General features: G+C 43.9%; 1 protein-coding gene across 1 annotated transcript in view; it reads left to right on the forward strand.

Moving 5' to 3' along the window:
• The window catches only part of RICTOR (RPTOR independent companion of MTOR complex 2), a 3,179,211-nt gene that overhangs the window by 1,816,709 nt on the left and 1,339,127 nt on the right, over nt 1-23,375 (forward strand). Inside the window, exon 24 of the mRNA XM_044069875.1 lies at nt 8,077-8,153. Coding sequence (XP_043925810.1) covers nt 8,077-8,153 — 77 coding nt within the window. The remainder of the gene's footprint in view (nt 1-8,076; nt 8,154-23,375) is intronic.

The raw sequence follows: 23,375 nt of genomic DNA on the forward strand, positions 1-23,375 counted from the left end.
CAAAAACTTGCAAAGTCTTCAGATCTGACCTCTTTGGGCCTGAAGATGGTACAGGTCTCTTTTGGTCCGACAGGAGTGACAACCATCACCAGCTCCCTCGTACCATTCATGTCCTGCTCGGATCCCAGACCCTTGGATCCAACACCTAGGAGTTTGTCACCTGAATTTGTGTTGAAGCTGGTTTCTTCAGCTTTGACCTCAAAGTTGTTTGAAGCCCCTAGGAAGCATTCCAGGCCTGCATCAGCAGCATCCTGTAGGTCCTCTAGGAGCTTGACCAAGGCAGATGTGGACAGGATGATGTGGCCATTTCTTAGGACTCTGATCCAAATGGAGGTCCTGCCAACTCCATTCCATCTTGGATCCATGAGTGCACCTGACCAACCAGTACTGTCTCCTTCTCCACTCAGACCTGTGGTTTCGGAGTCTCAGGATCCAAGATCCCCGAGAGAATCTGCATCTGATCTGAGAAAGCTCCCTTCCTCCACTCCGGTGGTTCCCCTAACCAGCCCTACTCTGCTATCATCAGATCAGAACAGATGTCAAATCCAAGAAGTTGACACCCAAGTTTGAGGGGTTGGGTTCATCTCCTACTTTGACGGATCCATCCCATCCCCTTGGTGCCTTGGCTCTTGACAGCTCTGGTCCGATTCTCTCCTGGGGAGCTTGGATTCGGGGTTGGCCCTTACCTCTTGTTCTCAGAGGCCTCAACTCCAAGGAGGGGAGAGAGATACCCCTGGGTCCATTAGCCTTCCAGGTAGTAGAAAGGGACTTCTCTTTGCATAGTGAGCTCTCCTCTCATATCTTGGGCCCTACCCCCTCATTGAGTTCGAGCTCTGAGCCCATCATTTATGCTCTTCAGGGTCAGCCAACTCCGGGAATCTTCCATACTCATTTCCCAGAAGGATTCCCCCCTTCTGTCGACATCTCCCCAGAACACCCCACTGAAGAGGTTCTACAGAAGAAAACATGCAAGAGGAGGCACATATACTCCCCTTTGGAGTCTCACATGGAAGACACTCAATTTGATGAGGGAGAAAGATCCCCCCAATCACCACCTGACAACATCTCCTTTGGAGACATCCTCAAACGGAAGGGTGGCTTGTCTTACCAAGCTCCTTCTGAGGAGTCTGTGTTCCTGGAGGCTTTTGAGGCTGGGCCGTCTACCTCTTGGGTGACCCCCATGGTGGATGAACTTATTGATCTAGTTTCCTGCTGGGCCTGGAAGAAACCAGACACTGTCGAGCCCATACCTAAGCACCCAGATAAATTTTTAGTTTCTCCATCAGACATTACCCAGTAGAATAAGGGTGTTCCCTTTGATGCCGTTGTTGTAGCAGCAGCTACTAAGAAGGAGCTAACCAAGCAGAGCTCCTCTGTCCATCCACTGAACAGGAAGTCCAGAGCAATGGACAGATTTGGAAAGTGCATCTATGCCTCAGCCACATTTGCACTGAAGTCATTAAATTACCTGGCACATTTTACTTGTTTACAGAGAGATTTGATCAAGGAGTGGTCATACTCTTTCATGGAGTCCATGTCTGCAGAGCATCTCAAAAAGGTTTTTCCTCAGGTAGCTACTCTTTCATCTGTTGCCAATTCATTGATGAGGCTGATCTCTCCCACATGGCGGATGGTGCCTCACGAGCAGCTGGTTCAGGCATTGCAGTCAGAAGACATGCCTGGATGAAGCTATGCGACTTTGCGGAGCCCTTCAAGGCATCTTTTGTTAATGCCTCCTTTGATCACTCCTCCTTCTTCAGGCCATCAGTGAAGGATACCCTTACCCTCAGCGAGCAGGAAGGAAAGACACTGTCTGCTGTTGGAATCGAGCTTTCTAACCCTCAGTGTTCTTTTTCTAGAGTCAGCGAAGTTGGAAGAAATTGTGGCTCTAGAAATCTCAGGGACTTTTTCAGGACTCGTGCGGGGATGCTTTCTCCAGGGGCAGAGGAGGAGGTTTCAGTGGTAGACATCGCTCCAGAGGCAGCAGGGATACACAGAACAAGGGTTTCAGAGACTCCTTCTCTGAGAGGCCGTATCAGCGCTCCTGCAGTGTTGCCCAAATGCCCATCACTGAAGGCAGTCGGGGGGGTCGTGTTTCCCTGCACCTGGAAACCTAGACAAATCTCACATGCATGGGTGCTAAGTAGAATAGCTAGAGGTTAATACATTCCCTTTTCCCTTCCACCTCCTGTCACAAGGAAGAAACACCCTGGTGTTCCACCCAGTTAGAAGGAGTACATAGATCAAGAGTTTCAAAAGCTGCTACAAAAAAAGTCATCCAGGATGTCCCATATGAACAAATAGGATTCGGATCTTAGTCCTGCTTCTTTTTAGTGCCAAAGAAAACGGGACCTGAGACTACTTCTGGATCTAAGTAACCTGAATCAATATGTAAAGAAGACAAAGTTCCAAATGGTTACGGGCACAAGGACAGTTGGATGTTCTCTAGATCTCCAGGATGTATACTATCGTATCAGAATGGACAGGTGCGCCAGGAGGTCAATGCGCTTTCCAGCTGTGAGCCAGTCACTGCCAGTTCAGAGCACTGCCCTTTCGTCTCACCACATCCCCCAGGGTGTTCACCAAATGCACGTCAGTTGTGTCAGCTCACTTGAGAATTACAAGGATTCCATACGTTTCCTTATCTCGATGATTGACTTTCCCACTGCCCAAACCAGGTATCAGCCTCTGTGAGCCAGGGATTACTTGCTTCAGATCTCCAACTCCCTAGGCATAACAATAAACCTTGCCCAATCGAAGGTGACTCCTGTACAGATTATAGGAACTCATCTGGATACTATGACTCAAGTGACATCACTACCTCTTCATTGCATCATATCATTGAGAAATCAGGTGTGGGGCATACTGTTTTTTCCATCCTCTCCAGTAAAACTAATGTTACAAGTTATTGGGTCAGTGTCAGCTGCCATCCTTCTAGTTCCTCTGGCCAGAATCTTTATGTGAATTCTTCAGTGGACACTGGTGGTTCAGTGGTCTATTCTTTACCAGTCTCTGTCCTTGCCCATAAAACTTACTCCAGTTTATAAATATCATGTTCACTGGTGGACCCAATCAGTCAACCTTTTTCTGGGCAGACTTTTCTTTCTTTCTCCACCTATAGCCATAGGGACCACAGGCACTTCTCATCTGGGGGGGAGGGGGGGGGGCATTTCTTGGGAAGATAGTCCAAGGCACGTGGTCCCCCCTCGAAGACCAAGTTGCAAAATAATTGTCTTTGAGATGAGAGCAGTTCCAGTTCTTCTAACGTTGCAAGCCTTTTAGGATGTTCTCCCTCTAAGGACTATTACAAGCCATATGGAGAACATGTTCGTAGTCTGGTACATCAACAAATAAGGAGGAACCCGTTCCTACCCATTGTGCAGAGAGGCCATGAGGGTCTGGGAATGGGCGATTTCTTCAGACCACTTTCTTATTGCAATGCACATATATGGGAAAACCAACATGCTGGCAGACAGACTCAACAGGTCCATTCTAATTCCCCACGAATGGTCCCTCAGTCAGACAGTAGTGAATATGATCTTCAGCTGTTGGGTCCAGCTTTCCTGCAACCTGCTTGCCTGTCCCCTCAACAACAAGTGCAGCAAATACTTCGCTCTGATTCCCCCTCTGGGGGGAGTCACTGAGGGATGTTCTGATTCATGATTGGCCCATGGGTAACCTCTATGCTTATCCCCCTCTCCCTCTCAATCCAAAGTTCCTACAGAAAGCCAGAAGGCTGAAGAGCTCGGTCATCCTCATTGCCCCTTTTTGGCCTCAACAGGTTTGGTTACCTTTCCTATGGTCTCACTTGAAATGTATTCCATGGATAATGGAGCCCACTCAGGATCTCTTATCTCACCCATCAGGAATTCAACATCCCAATCTTCATGCCCCCAAACTGACTGCATGGTTTCTCCACTTCCAGTGATTGTAAGACAGTCCAGGCTCGTTCCCCAGTTTGCGGTATTATTTTGGCCTCCCAGAAGGCCTCCACCAAGAAAGTCTACAGAAGCAAGTGGAAAATATTTTCCATATGAACTTCCAAGAAGAATATTGATCCCTTTTCAGCACCTACTTTGGCCAGTCTTCTTTTTCTTACTACTGTTTTCAAGGAAGGGATTGGTTTTTCTTCTATTAAACTTCAGTTAGCAGCCATACCCAACTTTAATGCATGCAATGAATCATTTTCTCTGACATCTTGCAAACTTTATAAAGCTTGGATCTGTATTACTTCATCAAACATTTATTCATGCGAGTACCTATTCATCAACCCCTTTACATCGAACATCCATTCATCAAATGTTAGTCAGCAAACTTTTTTTTATAGGGACGGGAGTTAGTTGGCCATTATTGGAAATTTGCCCTTTTCCCCACTGTAGTGCAATCTCGGAGTTGGTATATATGTCGGGGGGGGGGGGGTTGTTGGTAGGTTTAAAATGTAGTGTGTGCGAGACAATCACTGTGGTGGACACCCATCTCCCTTCCTTTTAAGTTACTTTTGCTGATTTCAGCATTTGATGAATGGATGTTCGATGTAAAGGGGTCAGTGAATAGGTATTTATGGGAATGAGTTTTCAATGAGTTAATATAGACCCGTAAAGCTTTCATGAAAGGGATTTTCCTTCTTAGACCTCCAGTAAATGATCCCTCTCCTCCTTGGGATCTGACAGTGGTCCTTCATGTTTAAATCAAAAACCCTTTGAACCAGCAGACAAATGTGACATGAAGTTTCTTTTTTGGAAAACAATCCTTCTGGTAGCTATCATTTCAGGAAAAGGAATTTATGAACTGCAAGCCTTATGTGCTAGGCCTTCTTACATTATTTTCCATAAGGATAAATTATCTCTATGAACCAACCCTTCCTTTTTGCCTAAAGTGGCCACGGAGAATAACATTCACCAGTCCATACAATTTCCATTTTTCTTTCCAAACTTTTCTAGGAAGAGGGAATATATGCTACACCTTCTTGATGTTCATAGGCAATTACATTTTTATCTTCATAGAATTAAACAGTCAAGGAAGTCTGATCAGTTGCTTGTATCCTTTTCCCCTAACCACTTGAGTCAGGCAGTATCCAAACTTATTCTGGCCAGATGGATTACTGATTGTATCTCACTGGTTTATTTTCAAAAATGTTTGGAGTTGCCCTGTCCTCCTAGAGTGCACTCCACTACATTTATGGCTACTTCCTCTGCCTTCTGCTGAAGAACTTCCATTGATGATATCTGCGCCACAGCCACTTGGTCAAAGACTCTTACCTTTGTTACACATTAGAAAGTAGGCATTGTTTCCAGAAGCAGAGCTTCCTTTGGTTAAACAGTGCACCGCCATGTCCTTCCTTGAGGGCCTTGCGAGAGTTGCATAGCTGGGGACTCTGACCAATTCGTGAGGAAGAATTGACCCATTCGTGAATGAAAAGGACAACATCAGATTTAGAAGTCATGTACTTACCATAACTTGGCATCTGTGTTGTCAATTTTCATTCTTCCTCACCTTCCCTCCCAGCCATCCCCCTGCCTTATCTTTCCTAGAAGGATCTTTGTACGATACTGGAACCATCATGTTCTTGGTCTGAGCTTCGGTCCTTTTCTTGTCTCACTTCTGTTTTTATAATACAGTAGGTGCTAAGGCTGCAAACTCAATCTGAGGAGTTGTGGATGGAACAGAGCATTGTAGGTATAGGAAGGCACTCAGAATTCGGATCCTAATTCTTGTAAAGGAGGCCGATTCAGATCCAAGGGTCGGATCCTAGACCCATTCATGTGGAAGAATTAAAATGGACAACATGGATGCCAAGTTATGGTAAGTACATAACTTCTGATTTTCTTCAACTTTGTCCATAACCTCAAAAATAATACACAGCAATGTACCAAATTAATTGTAAATGGTGCCATCTGTACTGAGCCATAAGATACAGCAAACCTCCTGGCCAACAAATTTAGCTCCAGTTTTGCCTCCTACCTCTCTCACCACCATATGCCCCTCAGAAAATATCTGCATCCATAATTCCTCTAAGGCACTCTCCAAGGCCAAGAACACTGCATCAATGGGTCCCAGTAATATCCCAGTATGCATCGTTAATAGCATAAACCATGAACTATTGGGCCCACTAGAATCACTGCCTAACCACAGCCTTCAAACAAGCTTTGTGCCAAACAAAGGCAGAACTTCACAGTTATTCCACTGCACAGTGGCAGGCCATACATGGACCTAGGGAGTTATCAAGCCATTAACTTGACTAGCCTAATATGCCAAGATGTGGAGAGCGAATAATGAAGGATGTCCTAAATAACCACATGTATTGAACCCAGATCATTTTGGGATTGTCAAGGACAGGTTTGGCCTACTCAAACTGGTGGACTTCAAAAAGGTCACCAAAGCACTGGATGAGTGTAGAATGGTGCATAGTGGCTACTTTGACCTGTCTAAACCATTTGACACAGTACCCTACATGAGCATTGTAGAAGCTCACTAAACTAGATATAAATCCCTACATCACATGATGGATAGCCAGCTGGCTTACAGACAGAATGCATGAAGGTAGAATAGGTGAATCTATCTCCATGAAAAGGCCGGTTACTAATGAGGTGCCCAAGGCTTACTGCCGAAGCTGCTTCTGTTTGGCATCTGCATCTTAGAGGTCAAGGCTAACATCAAGTGCCTCTAACTGACTACGTTCACAGATGAGTGTAAATTAGATGCAGTCATTAATCCCCCCAAGACACAAATATCATCTAAAAAGACGTGACACAGGCTAATAACTGATGCCACAGTCTTGGTCTAAAACTCATTGCCAAAAAATGCATCATAGTGTCCTTCAGAAAGATGGACACCGTAGTAAACTACTACATTGACAGTACACCCCCTAAGAATAGACTCTGTAGTCAGGGATTTGGGAATGCATGTAGACAGTGATTTGGCATTTAACTTTCATGTGTATGATGTCGTGAGGAAGTCTTTCTATATTGCACAACTTATAACCAGAGGTATGGCATTATGATCAAACGTGTTTTTGTTCCATTGTACACTGCTGTCATAACACCAGTCATTGAGTACAGTGTCCCCTTCAGTATGTACCTGGACAGATGTATGTAACAATTGGAGTATCCACAGATTTTCTTCACAAAAGGAGTACATGATATAAAAAATAAGTCCTATTTGGACCACCTCAAAGTCTTGTCCTTTTAGTCAGACAAAAACCCTTGGTAGACATTAGCTATCAAATTTTATTGGGAAGTGTGGCTAGGCTTAAAAAGGCCCTTTGGGTTGATAGCTTAGTATTCTGCTATAATACTGTGATTTAAGGCCTAGCTCATGAGTGTAGACCATCTTTCATGATAGCATGTGTTTTTATAGTGTTTTATGCTGAGATTATACCAAGTTTGACCTTTAGCTGTGATGAATTTTGGACTTGTGGAGTAATTTCTCTGCTCAGTGATACTTTCTTTTTGGGACATGTGTACTTCCATAACTTTGATGTTTGTGAGTTCTTAAAGATCCAGGAAACTGTTGGTCTGGGAATGATGTGTTTTATAAATTACACTATCAGTAGTGTTAATAGTGTGACGTTGCACTGTTTTTTTTACTTTCTTCCAATATACTATCATTAAAAACAAGGTCTATGTTATAGTAGTGCAGTGATTAATTTTACTTTGTTACAGTGCTTGGTTCCACAGTTCTTTTCTGGGCTGGTTTGCCTATTGTGTGACGTCTTCAGGTCATTCTTGTGTCCATATTTGTGTTTATTGTCCCCTTTTCATAGAAGCCATTCCATAGATGAATTTTCATCCTTTCATTAGTGTGTGTGTGTGTGTGTGTGTGTGTATACGTACATACGTACACACGCACGCATGCACATCCTGTGATAGACTGTTGTCTTATCCAGAGTTAGTGTCTGTTCTTTGCTTTCATGTATGGCAATAGGCTTTAGCTCTTCTGTGACCCTGAAGGGCATTAAACAGGTAATTGGAGACTCCATGAAGCAATAAAGAATGTTATTTATTATTTTTGTGTCTTCCAAAATTTTCAAAATTGGAAGTGGTCTAAAGAAATCACTGGCTTTTTTTCAATTTATAGGCAAACCTTCATGCTCTCATCCAAATGAAACCAGCATTATCGCATCTTGGGGAGAAGGGTCTTTTGCTTCTTCTCAGGTAATCTGTTATTTTATTGTATTTTACTACAGTTATGCCAGAGATTCAGAAAAAGAAGCACTTTTATTGATGTTAGCTTTGAGATGGAGAGTAAACTGTAGAAAATAGCAGTGTAAATTGTAGTCATAGATTCTGTTAGAGAATGTCCAGATGCACTTGCTCTAGGGAACTCAGCCTAGTATGTGACATCAACAGCACTTGCTGGAGAGGGAGGTATGTCTCACAGATGTTACCTCTCCTCTGGAATAGACTTCAAATTCAGGTGAAACAGAGCACCCCACTGACCCTATTTAAGCATGATTTGGATGATTGGATCAGAAATCACAAATTCACCTTGGGAGTTTCACCTGTGTCCCTCTTGGACAGGGGCAGTAGTTGTTGACTTAGTTCTGCTTAATACCATGATATTCTTGGGAACAGGGGTTGTACTTGGCTAGGCTTGTAAGGGCCCTAGGGCCATTAGCCTAGTAACCTCCTATGATGCGCTTACCAGTTTTGCATCATTTGAACAGGAAACACAAGTTCGTAATTGCAACTGTCCAGAGTATGTGTAGCAAAACTGTCTATTAATAAAACTTTATTAGCTGCTGTGTGGGATAATTTTGCTATCAAGTATATTTAAGTGAATGCATTACATGCAGCAACCACAAACAGCAATTTCATTAAATGCTACTTGTAGAAAAAATGTGATACACTGGTGTCCTTAGAAATGTTTACAGAGATAATCATTATCATTTATTTTACTTTGTTGTCCAGGTTGTTGCTAACTGAATCAAAGTACAAAGAATAACATATTTTGAGTACTGTGTCGTTTTAAGCAACATGTTTATAGAATGCAGAATAAAAACAAAAGTGATAGCAGGAAACCTGTATGTACAGTTGAAGAAACAAGCAGATGCCACACAGGAGGAATTAACCTTATATTATGAGGGAATGCAGAAGTGGTACATTTTGTAGCTTGAATATACAGTGGATATAAAAAGTCTACACACCACTGTTGAAATGCCAGTTTTTGTGATATAAAAAAATGAGACCACAATAAATCATTTCAAAACTTTTCCCACCTTTTGTGATCTATAACCTGTAATATTCAATTGAAAAACAAACAAATCTGTTAAGGGAAAAATATAAAAAATAAAAAATGTACAATAAGCTGGTTGCATAAGTGTGCACACCCTTAAACTAATACTTTGTTGAAGCATCTTTTGATTTAATTACAGCATTCAGTCTTCTTGGGTAGGAGTCTGTCAGCATCACAGATCTTGACTTGACAATATTTGCCCACTCTTCCTTGCAAAAGTGCTCTAAATCTGTCAGATTGCGAGGGCATCTCTTATGCATAGCCCTCTTCAGGTCACCCCACATATTTTCTATTGGATTTAGGTCTGGGCTCTGGCTGAGCCATTCTAGTACGTTAATTTTCTTTTGGTGAAGCCATTCTTTTGTTGATTTGGATGTACGCTTGAGGTCATTGTCATGTTGAAAGGTGAAACTCCTCTTCATCTTCGGCATTCCAGCAGACGCCTGAAGGTTTTGGGCCAAAAGTGACTGGTATTTGGAACTGTTCATAATTCCCTCCACCTTGACTAAAGCCCCAGTTCCAGCTGAAGAAAAGCAACCCCAAAGCATGATACTGCCAACACCATGCTTTACCGTGGGGATATTCTTTTAGTGATGTGAAGTGTTGTTTTTGAGCCAAATGTACCTTTTGGAATTGTAGCCAAAAATTTCAAACCATAATCTCTTCAGATCATAACACATTTTCGCACATGCTTTTGGGAGTCTTGATGTATTGTTTTGCAAATTTTAGCAGGACTTGGATGTTTTTCTGTGTAAGAAAAGACTTCCGTCTTGCACACCTACCCCATAGTCCAAACATATGGAGAATACGGGAGATTGTCACATGTAGTACACAATCGGTACTTGCCAGAAATTCCTGCAGCTCCTTCAGTGTTGCTGTAGGTCTCTTGGCAGCCGCCCTGACCAGTTTTCATCTTGTCTTTTCATCAATTTTGGAGGGACGTCCAATTCTTTGCAGCATCACTGTTGTCCCATATTTTCTCCACTTTTGGATGACTGTCTTCACTGTGTTCCATGGTATTTCCAGTGTTGTGGAATTTTTTTTTTTTACCCTTCTCCTGACTGATACCTTTCAACAATGAAATCCCTTTGATGCTTTGTAAGCTCTCTGCAAATCATGGCTTTTGCTGTAGCAGGCAACTGAGTAAATGTCAGGAAAAGCCTACTAGGACAGCTGAACTTTATTTGGGGTTAATGAGTCTCTAATTGATGGCAGCTATGTACCCAAGAAGAATGAATGCTGTAATTAAATCAAAAGGTGCTTTAACAAAGTATTAGTTTAAGGGTGTGCACACTTATGCAACCAGCTTATTGCACGTTTTTTATTTTTTATACTTTTCCCCTAAAAATATGTTTGTTTTTCAATTAAATTGTACAGGTTATAGGTCACATTAAAGGTGGGAAAAGTTTTGAAATGATTTATTGTGGTCTAATTTTTTTATATCACAAAAACCTGGCATTTTAACAGGGGTGTGTACATTTTTTATATCCACTGTATGCTAACAACACTACGCTTTAAGATACAAATAGTATTGTCTGAAAAAAATTGCAAATAAAACTGTGTACTCCATTTTCAAGATGCATTGTTTTCCTCTGAGAATTTTCATTTAGCACGTGCACTTGCTAGTAATACTCTTCTGATGTCCTTTTTTTTCCTATGTTGCAGTATTCTTGGTGCACGATTTCCCTCCTCAGGCGAACCGTACGTCAGCTGCTATACAAAAGCTTTAGCTTGGCTGCTGTAGTTGTGTGGGACGTCACACGTAGGGCCATAAACCAGGGACCTTAAATGTGACGTCTGCATGCACAGACCTCTGAACTTTTCAGCCGCAGATGACACACGCATCGTGTGCTTCTCGCTCCTTTATCGCAAGACGTTGTAAAGCTAAGTACCCAGTTGGGTTTTTTTCTTCTTTGACTTCTAGCTAAAGCTTGGTTGTTGTAGTAACTTTTAGCCAATGTCATCGAAAAGGGGTAAATACCAATGCGAGCGGCAGATACCTCATAAAGACCCACACGACCGCTGCGTTTTTTTGTCTAGGCCGTGAGCACGACCATACTGCTTGCTCTATTTGTCAGTCCTTCATTCCTAAGACCCTACACAGCTGTCTGGCTGCTCTCAATCTATATTTAGAAAATCAGTGACTTAAAAAGTTAGCACAGAGGATGGACCCTCTTCAGAATGCCCGACTGAACCTCCGAGGAAGAAGGCCAAGATTCCTAGGTCCACTTCCACTGCCTCTCCGCTTTTGGACTCCCCGCCAGCTGCCGATTTAGGAGTTGAGGGATGTTTGTCAGATCCATCTATTTTGACTGCGACCTTCGAGGAAGCCCCCTCTCAGTTGATGACTCGCACATCCATGGAGCTGACTCAGGCATCGGCTATAGCCGACGTCGAGGGGGAATCAGCCACCGTTGGGCCTCCGGCCGGGATCCCTCCTCCCAAAACTGCTACCCATAGTCAGGCTCCCGATTCAAGGCCTTCACTTGAAACTACTCCTTAAAAAAGAAACAAAAAACAAAACATCTGGCTACACCTGCAGAAGGCCTACCTGATTGGCAGTCTTTCACCTCTTCTTTGATGCAGGCCTTCATGGCCCTTAGGCCCACAGCCTCTTCTCCTTCTACCCTTCCTCTCCTAACCCATAGGCCTATCTCTGTCTCCTCTCTTCCACCACCCTCTTCTCAAGACAAGGAAGAAGAGCAAGAGGCTTATTATTCATATTCAGATTAATCTCTCTTACACCTCCCAAATAGCATCTCCTCAAGAAGAATCCATTGAAGGGGACTCCCCTTCATATCACCTATATATATATATATATATATATATATATATATATATATATATATATATATATGTGTGTGTGTGTAAAAGGATATCACCTTTTGAGAGACTATAACCAAAATGAAGGAATACTTCAAATGGGACACTTCCCAAATGTCTGATACTCAAAAAAGGTATTTTGAATTGCTACAAGTGGAATCTCCCACCCCTTCTGCCATTCCTCCTGTCATCCCTGCATATTTAGATGCCTTTTCCTCAGGATCTAAGACCCTAGACTCTCAGCCACCTGCCCCTAAGAGGCCAGATCGCTTCTACAAAGTGGCTGATGACCAGAAATTTCTAGTCAAACCACCCCTGGCAGACCCTGCTATGGTTGCAGTATCACTTGATAAACAATCCAGACTCATTCCGTCTGCCTAAATCCAGACGTATTCCTTCTGCCTCTCTCCTACCTATGGACAAAGACAGTAAAACTATGGATAGAATTGGAAAGAAGGTTTACACCTCTTCCACATTTGCCTTCAGAGCCATCAACTATCAAACACATATGACCAAATATGATCTGGACCTGGTCTCTCAAGCCTCCACTCTTCTGGCTGCTACTCCAGACTGCCCCACTAAATCTGACATAACATCTAAACTGTCTCTGGCTGCCCAAGTAGCCAGACATTCCATTAGATGTAGTTCTGATGCTGCAGAGGCCTCTGCAAGGTCTGCGGCCTCTGCATCTGTACTTCGAAGGTATTCATGGCTACGCCTACAACAGTTACCTGAGGACTTTAAGTCTAAAATCTTAGATGCTCCTCCAGATCCTAACTTATTGTTTGGTAAACAGTCAGCAGACCTTTTTAAAAATCTACAAGAAAAGTGTAAGGAATTGCAAGACACCAACAGTCTCCTTCTGTCTCCTTTTCCTAAGTATTACAGAAATTATCATGCAAAAATTACTTTTGTCAAAAGAAACCCCTCCTCTGCTGGACCTCTCTCTTCCAGACACAGAAGAGGGTCCAGAAGACAAACCTGTTCTAGGCCAGCTGTCTCTCAGCCCCCCAATAGACAGCCCTTTCAAGACAGAGGAGGACCCAACAATGCATGACTGCCTTGCCCACCTTCCCCTCTCTGTCCGCCTCACCCCACTGCCTCCCCTTTTGGAAAACCATCCTTACAGACAAATGGGTTCTGGCTGTCATTCAGAAAGTATGCTTCCTTTCTTGGAGAAAAAGGCCCCCCTTAAGGGCCGGGCCTTCCCCCCCCCCAAGAAATCAGAGACACCTCTTCCCACACATTTTACAAGAACTTCTGAACCTGGGAACAATAGAACGTGTCCCACCATGCCAAGAAGGTAAAGGATTCTACTCAAGACTGTTTCTGGTCCCAAAAAAAGATGGACCATGGAGGCCCATTCTAGACCTTTCCTTTCTAAACCTATTCGTAAAGGTTCCCACCTTCAGAATGTTGTCCCTACAAACATTACTCCCTCTTCTTCCAGCACAGGCCTTCATGGCTTCACTCCACCTGAAAGAAGCCGATCTGCACATCCCTATATAACCTTCCCACAGAAAATTCTTACATTTTTCTGGACCCTGGTTTTTCCACTGCTCCCAAAGTGTTCACAGAATGCCTGGCACCTGCCATAGCCTATTGCAGAACACAAGGGATTCAGACTTACCCTTACCTGGATGACATCCTGATTCTGGCAGAATGCAGGGAAACCCTGCAAACCCATTTACAGTTCACCATTTGCCTGCTTCAAAGACTGGGGTTCAACCTCTACCCAAAATCTTCCTTGACCCCAGAACAAGACAAAAAATTTTTGGCTTGCAGGATCAGGACAGACATAAAGAAAGCCTTTCTTCCCCAGGACAAAGTTAACTCCTTGTCCTTCCACTTTAAAACCCTTATGCAGACCTAACAGATCACTTCAAGGCAATTTCTACAAACCTTGGGCCTTATGGCAGCCACCATTTCCATGCTATCACTGGCCAGAATGCACATGCGAAAGCTGCAGTGGTATTTTAAAAATGTATGGTCGCAACACCAACATATTTTAGAGCAAGAAATTACTCTCTTGCCCTGCCTACAGTCAGAACTAAAATAGTGGATTCAGCAAATTCAGCTGAACCTGGGCCTTCCACTGCAGTTACCCACCCCAACCCAGTTTATACGTACAGATACATCAGACATGGATGGGAAGCCACAATGTGAGGGGGATGGGAAGCCACAATGTGAGGGTAATGAGAAAGTGGCACCCTTCCATCAAGAAAAAACATGTCAACGTGAGGGAAATGACAGTAGTCGTTCTGGCATTGAAAGCCTTCCTTCCCCTTTTACAACCAGGGGTTCTCCTAATAATAACAGACAACACCACAGTCATGTGGTACCTCAACAAGGAGGGAGGGACAAAAGCCTACCACCTCTGCAGACTAACCTTACTAATTTGGGACCTAGCCTCACAGCACAACTTGTCCCTGCAGGCATCCTACATCCCCTCCCAGGACAACAAACGAGCAGACTTTCTCAGCAGGACATCCTCTCCAAATCACAAATGGATGCTGGACAGGAATGATTTTCTAGACATTGTCCACCAGTGGGGCGCACCTCAAATAGATTTGTTTACCTCCCCCCAGAACAGACAACTGGAGACTTTTTGCTCCAAGACCCACTCTCCACTAGCATTTCATGGAAGGGGAGGTTTCTATGTGACTTTCCCCCCTTTCCATTAATTCAAAAAGTCCTCCTGAAAATTTGGAGAGACAAACCAAAAACCTTGCTGGTGACCCCCCTACTGACCAAGCAGCACTGGTTCCCCCTACTTTTCAGTCTAGCCAAGGGCAGTCACCACAAGTTACCCCACAAGGTGGACCTTCTGACACAACAAAAGGGAACCCTTATCCACCCACACTTGCAGATCCTGGCACTGACACTGTGGGTGATAAACTTGTAATTCACTTCAGGCACCAATACTCTGAGGACGTCCTTTCAGTCCTGAAGGAGGCCAGGAAACCTACTACAAGGAAATCTTACTTAGCTAAATGGGAGAGATTTTGAAATGGTATCTGGGCAAGGGCAGGAATCCATCCATTGCAGATCCACCCCTACATGTTCTACGTGTTTCACTGTTGCAGTCATTACATTTGGGTTATCTGCTTGCAGGTACTCATCTTCCATGATGTCAGGTAGTCGGTTTTAAAGCATGCAGCTGACGCCATTACATCAGTCTTTCTTGCCGTGCGGTGCACGAAGCAGAAGCAGTTTGCAACTGCCGGTCGGCCGACTCCTGAAATTTTTGTTTTCGAGTTTCTAATCTGAAGTCTTCAACTAAGCTAACTACCCATTGGGGATCCTTTTTCTTGCTCTAAACCAATGTCAGTAAAAGTCAACAGTTGTATTTCTTGGGGAAAGCTAATACCTCATAAAGATTTTGATTCATACTGCATTCCTTGCTTAGGCCCAGACCACAACGTACCTCACTGTCGGTTTTGTGCCTTATTCAATCCTTGAACTATTTGTTGTCTGTTCATTTTCGCATCTAAATATTTTGGTACTCTGTTCAGTTATCCAGAAATGGCTTTGGTAAGCCATCCGACTACAGACATTCCGAAAAAATGCAAAGATAAAGACAGAGACAAACCGCATAGGTCCAAAGCTGCTGACGACGCTTCTCCTAAGCTAGTTGCCAGTTCGCTGGTACTCAGTGAGGCTCTTTCACAGCCCCTGATACCTACTACTTCAGATTTGCAGGCCTCTACTGAGACCCATTCGGAGTCCGGTATGGCGCGAGATGCTTCTTTGACTGTGGAACCTGCGGATGTCTCTACCTTGGATGGGTCCGGAGCCGCTGCGCAGGCAGCGGCTTCTGAGGGTGTATTCAGGCCTACTGACTTGCATATTAAACTGACACCATCTTCTTTTTCAAGGCCTAAATCTCAATCCATCCCTAGAAATCCGACGCCCAGACCACACGGTGAGGCCCCTATGCCTAAAAAAAATAAATGATAAGAAGGGCTGAAGACCTTATTACTCTAATCAGGGGGAGCCACCCTTCTCCCTCTAAGAGACCTAGAACTGAATAACTTGCAGAGAAGTTTGATGAGTACATCTTTGGTGGTGTTTATTAAACATCCAGGTATGTTGTCAAGTGCCAAGAAGGAAGTACTTTTAGTCTTTGATATCAGCTTCCTAACATATTCTGTTGTCAAGTGCCAGTGAGGAAGTGATTTGTTCTTTGATGTCACCTTCCTAACATATTCCTTGGTGATAATAAGACTTGTGAGGAACTGGAATAGATGCTTTGGGGGTGACGTTTGCACTAAACTTGTTCATTAGTACATTGTTAACGTCTGTTGGGTTGGTGTATGTCCCATTTAGGTTAAGTTCTCTGCATCATTAGGTATTATTCCGGAGTTTTCTAAGGTAGGTAAAGAAGGATTTGTAGCTTTCCTTTGCTTCATAAACTAGCCTGTGTTCATGGGTTACTTTACTAATCTAATAGTAATTTTCATCTCCCTGGTAATCTTTTGTAGTGCACTTGTTATGAAGAGTTTTGGACTTATTGTATAATTTGAGGAGTTGCTTTCTCTTGTTATAGAGTTTATTTATGTTGGTGGACCAACAGGCTGATTTGTTTTTGAATTTCTCATTGTATTTTCTCTGGTATGTTTTTCTCAAAGTAGGTTTAGAACTTCTTTCTCAAAATGGCTGCTGCATCCACATCAGAGCTGATGTTGTCAGAGGTGTATTTTTATATTTTAAATTATATTTATGTGAGGTTTGCCCTGCTGAAGTCCTTAAATTCAGTGATGTAGGTTTCTGGGACTTGGCAGTTATGAAGATAAATGTCTCAAGTTTAAGGTCCAACTAAAAGGGGAAAAAGAGACCAAAAACGTATCCACACCCCCACCAGGGGCAACAATACCCTAGATCTAGTCATTACCAACATGAGTGACCGGTGTTCCACACTTGAAGTCAACACCTCATTGATGCGATCCGACCATAAGCTAATTACCCTAGATATCCACATCCTGCCCCGACCCCCATTAAGGAAACCATGGTAAAAAATTTCTCCAAAGTCAACTTCATGCTTCTTAAGACAGAAGTGATGAACTTCATGACACCCATGCAGATGGACAATACAGTTATGACTACTGAATCCTACACAATTGCACTTTTATAAGCACTTACATGAGAGCATGGATCGTGTTATCCCAAAAAGAACCAAGACGCTATCCTCTAAAAAAAAGGAAGCCAATCTGGTGGTCCCCTGCCATAAACAAACTGTACAACAGAAGGAAGAAAATGTTGCAAAAGAGAGTAAAATCCCATGAGTGGAGGAGCTCCCTGGTCAGCCTCAGTAAGAAGCTGCGATCCCTGATAAAATCTTCCAAAGCTAGTTAGGAAAACAAAATTGCCACTGATTCTAAAGACAACCACAAAGCATTCTATAGCTATGTCAAGAATCTCAATGGCAACACTCAGATTTGCTCTGAGTTACAGCACAATGGCACTAAATATACAGACCCAACTGATATTGCCAACATCCTGGCAGATAGGTTTAGTGTTAACTTTACCCCCCTCTCACCCCCTAAAGAGCCCATCTCTATACTGGAAGAATGCAATGTTCCTATAATCACAGCTGCACAGGTAAAAACCACACTCTCCAAAGCCAAGAACACAGCATCCATGGGACCAGACAACATCCCAGGCTGCGTTCTACATGAACTACAGAACAAATTGGCACCCCACCTAAGTACCATGTTCAGTCATAGCCTCAGCTCAGGCTTTGTGCCTGCTGAATGGTGCACAGCAATGGTTATCCCACTTCACAAGGGGGGAGCCACCATGGATCCCGGGAACTGCTGCCCCATTAGCCTGACGAGACTGGTCTGCAAGGCCATGGAATGTATCATGGAACTTATAAACAAAGACATTGGTAATCTCCAAACTCTGGACCCCACCCAGTTCGGGTTTGTAAAAGGCAGATCATGTCTCCTAAACCTGATAGACTTCTTTGAAGCAGTCACCAAAGCCATAGACAAGGGTAAGGTGGTTCACACAGCCCATCTAGATCTTGCCAAGTCTTTTGACACCATCCCCCACTCTGGAATTATAGATAAACTCACTAAACTAGGTATAAATCCCTATGTCACAAGATGGGTTGCCAACTGGCTCACTGACAGAACCCACACTGTGAAAGTAGCAGACTCCAAATCTGACGTCAGACCAGTGACAAGTGGAATACCACAGGGTTCAGTCCTGCGTCCTCTCCTGTTTGGTATCTACTTCTCTGAAGTACAGGCTAACACAGAAGGTCTTTGGCTAATGAAGTTCGCAGATGACTGTAAACTAGGAGCCATAATCGAAACTCCTAATGATGTGGACATCCTACAAAAGGGCCTCACTGAGACAGATGCCTGGTGTCAAAGCCATGACCTCAAGCTCAATGCCAAAAAGTGCACTGTCATCCCCTTTGGTAAACACTCTGTACCCATGAACTACAACATAGGCGGTAGTATACTTAACACCAAAAGTGTGATGAGACCTTGGGACACAGGTGGACAGTAGCCTCTCCTTTGATAATCACATCACCACAGTAGTCAGGAAGTCCTTCTACATGGCACACCTCATCACAAAAGTTTTCTCATTCAGAAAAAAAGAGGTCATTGTACCCCTCTACTCATCACTCATTAGACTCATTATAGAGTAAAACTCCAGCTTTACTCCGTCACATATCGCCTAGTCAAGAGGTGATCTCTGCCTAACATACAAAGCTATGTCAAACCCAGAGCTGTTGGACATGCTCCAGTTAAAGAAATCCAAATCCATCCGAACTACACGCTCTAAGGACCTAAACCTTGTCACCACAATAAGCCGAACATGCCGGAGGGATAGATTCCTGTCCCAGAGACTTTCCATACTCTGGAATAAACTACCTATTTATATCAAACAAAGCTCCTCATTAGCATTCTTTAAGAAAAATCTTGATGATTGGATGGGAAATAGGAAATTCACCCCGGGAATCACCTCTGTGGCTCTGCTCAACAGTGGCACAGGAAAATAATTCTCTTGGGTGGCAAAAGCCAGAGTACCTTTTTGGCTGGGCTTGTATAGGCCCCATGGCCAATAGCCTAGTACCTAACTATGAACCTATGAACTATGATCTTCCTTCTGATCCGGATTGTGATATTTCTGTGTTCTCTGATGACCAGAAGTTGCCCTTATCTACCTATGAGGATTCTGATACAGAGAACTCCATTACTTCTGCTTCCCGTCCAGAGAATTTCTCTTTTGGTGAAACCTTGCATACTCTGAGGAAGCATTTCCGCTGGGAAAGCCAGGATTACTCTGACTCCAAAAAGAGGCTTAGAGAATTCTTACTCCTACCTCAACACAGGCCTTTAGCTATCCCTCCTGTACTGGACATTGTAAATGTTGCCTTCTCGGAATCTAGCCTGGCCCCTGACTCTCTACCTCCGGTTCCTAGAAAACCGGTATTATAGGGTTCCTGACTCTCACAAGTTCCTTTTTAAAAATCCTACTGCGGATGCTGAGATAGTTTCCCAGGGACCCAAAGGCATTAAGACTACTACTGCCAAAAACCCTACCCCATCTGATAGAGATTCCAGGACCCTGGACAGATGGGGTAAGAAGGTATGCACTTCTGCAGCTTTGGCCATTAGGACTTTAAGCTGCCAGTTTCATATGTTAAAGTATCAGCAGCATATTATTGGATTGCTTAAACAGAAAATTATGTTGATTCCTGACTCTGCTGAAAATAAAGAATTACAGGATTTAATGCATTCTGCTGAGCAAGTTGGAAAACATACTTTGCAGTGTGGTTTTGATTCATTAGAGGCATCTTGCATGGCTGCTGTCACTTGGTCTGTACTTAGAAGGCTTGCATGGCTTAAGGAGCAATCTTTGCCAGATCATGTTAAGGCTAAATTACTGGATGCTCCCTTAAACCAAGACCGCCTGTATGGCAACAAAGCAGAAGTAGTACTTAAAAAGATGGAGGAAAAAGCTAAATCTATGCAAAATGTTAAAGGTTTCCTGCAAGTACAGCCTCCCAGATTTAGTAGGCACTGGCCTTCTAAGAATTGGTCCTTTCCTGCCTCTTCCAGGCCTTCTCAGTCCAAACCCAAAACCAGCAGAGCACCCAGACTTCAGTCCCAAGGTACTCACAGGCCTAAGCAGTGGGGGGCTCCCACTTCCAAAACTGGGAGTAGTAAGACACCCCCCTATGGTAAACTGTCACAATGACTTAACTTTAAAGCTTTCAAGCCGTGCTCAACTGACTGTTCCTTTAGGGGGAAATATTGCCCTGCATGCAAAAAACTGGGAACTCATTACCCAAGACAAATGGGTTTTAAATATAGTTTCCCAAGGATACAGATTTCACTTCCACTCCTTTCCAACACCAAACGGTTGGCCAGACCTACCCCCAAATCAGTGGGCAGTGGCCCAAAAGCAAGTTCTCTATCTTCTAAGCATCAGGGCTATTTAACCTGTCCCAGAAGAAGAATGGGGGCAAGGTTTCTACTCAAGACTTTTCCTGGTACCCAGAAAAGACAATTCCTGGCATCCTATCCTGGACTTGTCTATCCTAAACACTTTTTTGGTAATTCCAAAATTCAAAATGCTAACTCTTCATCAGCTGCTTCCCATGCAAGGCAAAATGCCTGGTTGGCAACACTGGATTTAAAGGAAGCCTACCTGCACATCCCGATAAGGGAATCTTACAGAAGATACCTACGCTTCAGAGCAGGCTACATGCACTACCAGTTCTCTGCACTGCCCTTTGGCTTATCTATTGCGCCCAGGGTATTCACAAAGTGCCTAGCTCCAGTCATTGCATTTTGCAGGCAAAGAAATATTCAGATATACCCATATCTGGATGATTGTCTAATTCAGGCAGAAAGCCAGGACATGCTATTAAACCATCTGGCATTTGTAAAGAAATTACTAACTTCTCTGGGATGCACCATAAACAAAAAGAAATCACATCTAGTACCCTGCCAACAAATTGTATTCCTGGGAGCAAGCTTGAATACAACTTCCCAGATGGCATACCTCATGCCAGAGAAACCAGTTCACTTGACAACCTACTTCAAAAGTCTGGCCACAAAGACCCAGCTGTCTGCAAGGAAAATACTGCAAGCCCTGGGGTCCATGGCCACTTGCATTCTACTAATTCCATATACAAGACTGCATATGAGGAAACTACAGTGGTGTCTAAAAAGCATATGGTGCCAACATTCTCAGTATCTAGAATCAATGATTCCTATCATACCTTGTCTAAAGATAGAGTTCCTTTGGTGGGCAGAGGCCTGCCATCAAAACAAGGGACTGCCATTCACTCTACCCCCTGCCGCCCAAACCCTAACAGACACATCAGACTATGCTTGGGGGGCTCAGCTGGCAGGGCAATGCATTCAGGACAAATGGAACCAGAGTCAAATGCACCTGCATATCAATCAAAAAGAAATGTTAGCTGTACAGAATGCTCTGACGGCCTTCAAGGACCACATTCTTCCAGGACAATGATTAGTAAAGACAGACAACACCACTGTTATGTGGTACATAAACAAGCAGGGGGGAACCCACTCATAGTCTCTCTGCAGACTAGCCATGGCTATGTGGAACATAGCCTTGAGCTACCAAGTGCCTCCTACAAGTTCAATTCCTGCCAGGCAAGCTAAATACACTGGCAGATGACCTAAGCAGAAATCTCATGGACACACACGAGTGGAAACTGGATTCAAAGAAATACAACATTTTGAAACAAATGGGGGAGCCCAGAGATAGACCTTTTTGCCTCCCCTCAGAACGACCAATTGGACAAATTTTGCACAAGGACTCCGCACAGACAAGCTTGGAGTGCCCTGTCCTTCACATGGAAAAACCTGTCAGTTTATGCCTTTCCCCCTCTGCCTCTCCTCTCCAAAGTGCTACTAAAGATCAAACAGGACAAACCAAGGGCAATACTTATAGCACTAGACTGGCCACACCAACACTGGTACTTTCTCTTGCGCAGTGTGTCACTTCTGGAACCATGGCACCTGTCTCAGACCCGTGCCCTGCTGTCCCAGCAGGAGGACCAGATTCTGCACCCACAGCTTCAAACCCTGACCCTTGCACCCTGACTAATTTCATGATCTCTCTGTTACCATCCCTCAGTAAGCAAGTGATGGATGTCATCCTGGAGGCAAGGAGGCCTAGTACTAGAAAATCTTATGCTGAAAAATGGAAAAGATTCTGTTCTTGGAACACAAAGGATGGACACAACTTAGGTTCATAGATTGATACTAGGCTATCTGCCCTAGGGCATTTGTAAGCCTAGCCAGAGTGTGTTTGGCTTTCGCCACCCTTTTAGATTAGTTGACTGTGCCTCTGTATAGTAGGTCACAGAAGGTAGCCCTTTTAAGGTTAGTTTACTGTACCTCTGTCAAGCAGGGACACAGAAGAGATCCCAGGGGTAAACTTACGATCTCCCATCCACCCGTCAAGATTTCTCTTGAAGAGGGTCAGTGAGGGGCTCTGCCTAACATGGATTGGGATTTTGTTCCAGAGTGAGGGGAGCCTCTGGGATATGAATCTGTCCCTCCAGCATGTCCTATTTATTTCTGTGCTGAGGTTCAAGTCCCTGGAGCGTGTAGCTCTAAGGGATTTGGATTTCCTTAGGTGAAGCATGTCCATTAATTCTGGGTGGGACATGGCTTTATACGTCAGACACAGATCGCCTCTGAGTAGGCGGTACACAACTGAGTAGAGCTGGAGTTTCTTTAGCCGAACTGCATAGGACATCTGTTTGAGCCCCTTGATCCTCTTGGTGAGGTACTTTTGGGGTCTTTCCAGTTGCAGGTGTCGGGTAAGGTACATCCCAAATGGGGCATTGTATTCAATTATGGGCCTGATAAGTGATGAGTAGAGGGGCACAATGACCTCTCTTGATCTAGATGTGAATCCTTTCATGATAAGGTAGGCTATATAGAAGGTCTTTCTAACCACTTTGGCAACGTGATTGTCAAAGGAGAGATTGCTATCTACTTGGGTCCCCAAGTCCCTAATTACTTCTTCTGTACTTAATGGATTACCACCTATGTGGTAATTTGTGGGCACTTTGTTTTTCCCAAAGGGGATGACTATGCACTTTTTGGCATTTAGCTGTAGGCCATGGCTCTGGCACCAGTTATCCATCTCTGTGAGACCCTTTTGGAGGATGCTTGGGTCAGCCGGAGAGTCAATTATGGCACCCAGTTTGCAGTCATCTGCGAACTTGGTCAGCCATAGTCCACCCGTGTTAGCCTGTACCTCGGAGAAATATATACCAAACAAGAGAGGTCCCAGGACTGGGCCTT

The sequence above is a fragment of the Protopterus annectens genome, chromosome 1.part0 (assembly GCF_019279795.1).
Source record: "Protopterus annectens isolate FY-2018-M chromosome 1.part0, PAN1.0, whole genome shotgun sequence".
Lineage (NCBI taxonomy): Eukaryota > Metazoa > Chordata > Ceratodontiformes > Protopteridae > Protopterus > Protopterus annectens.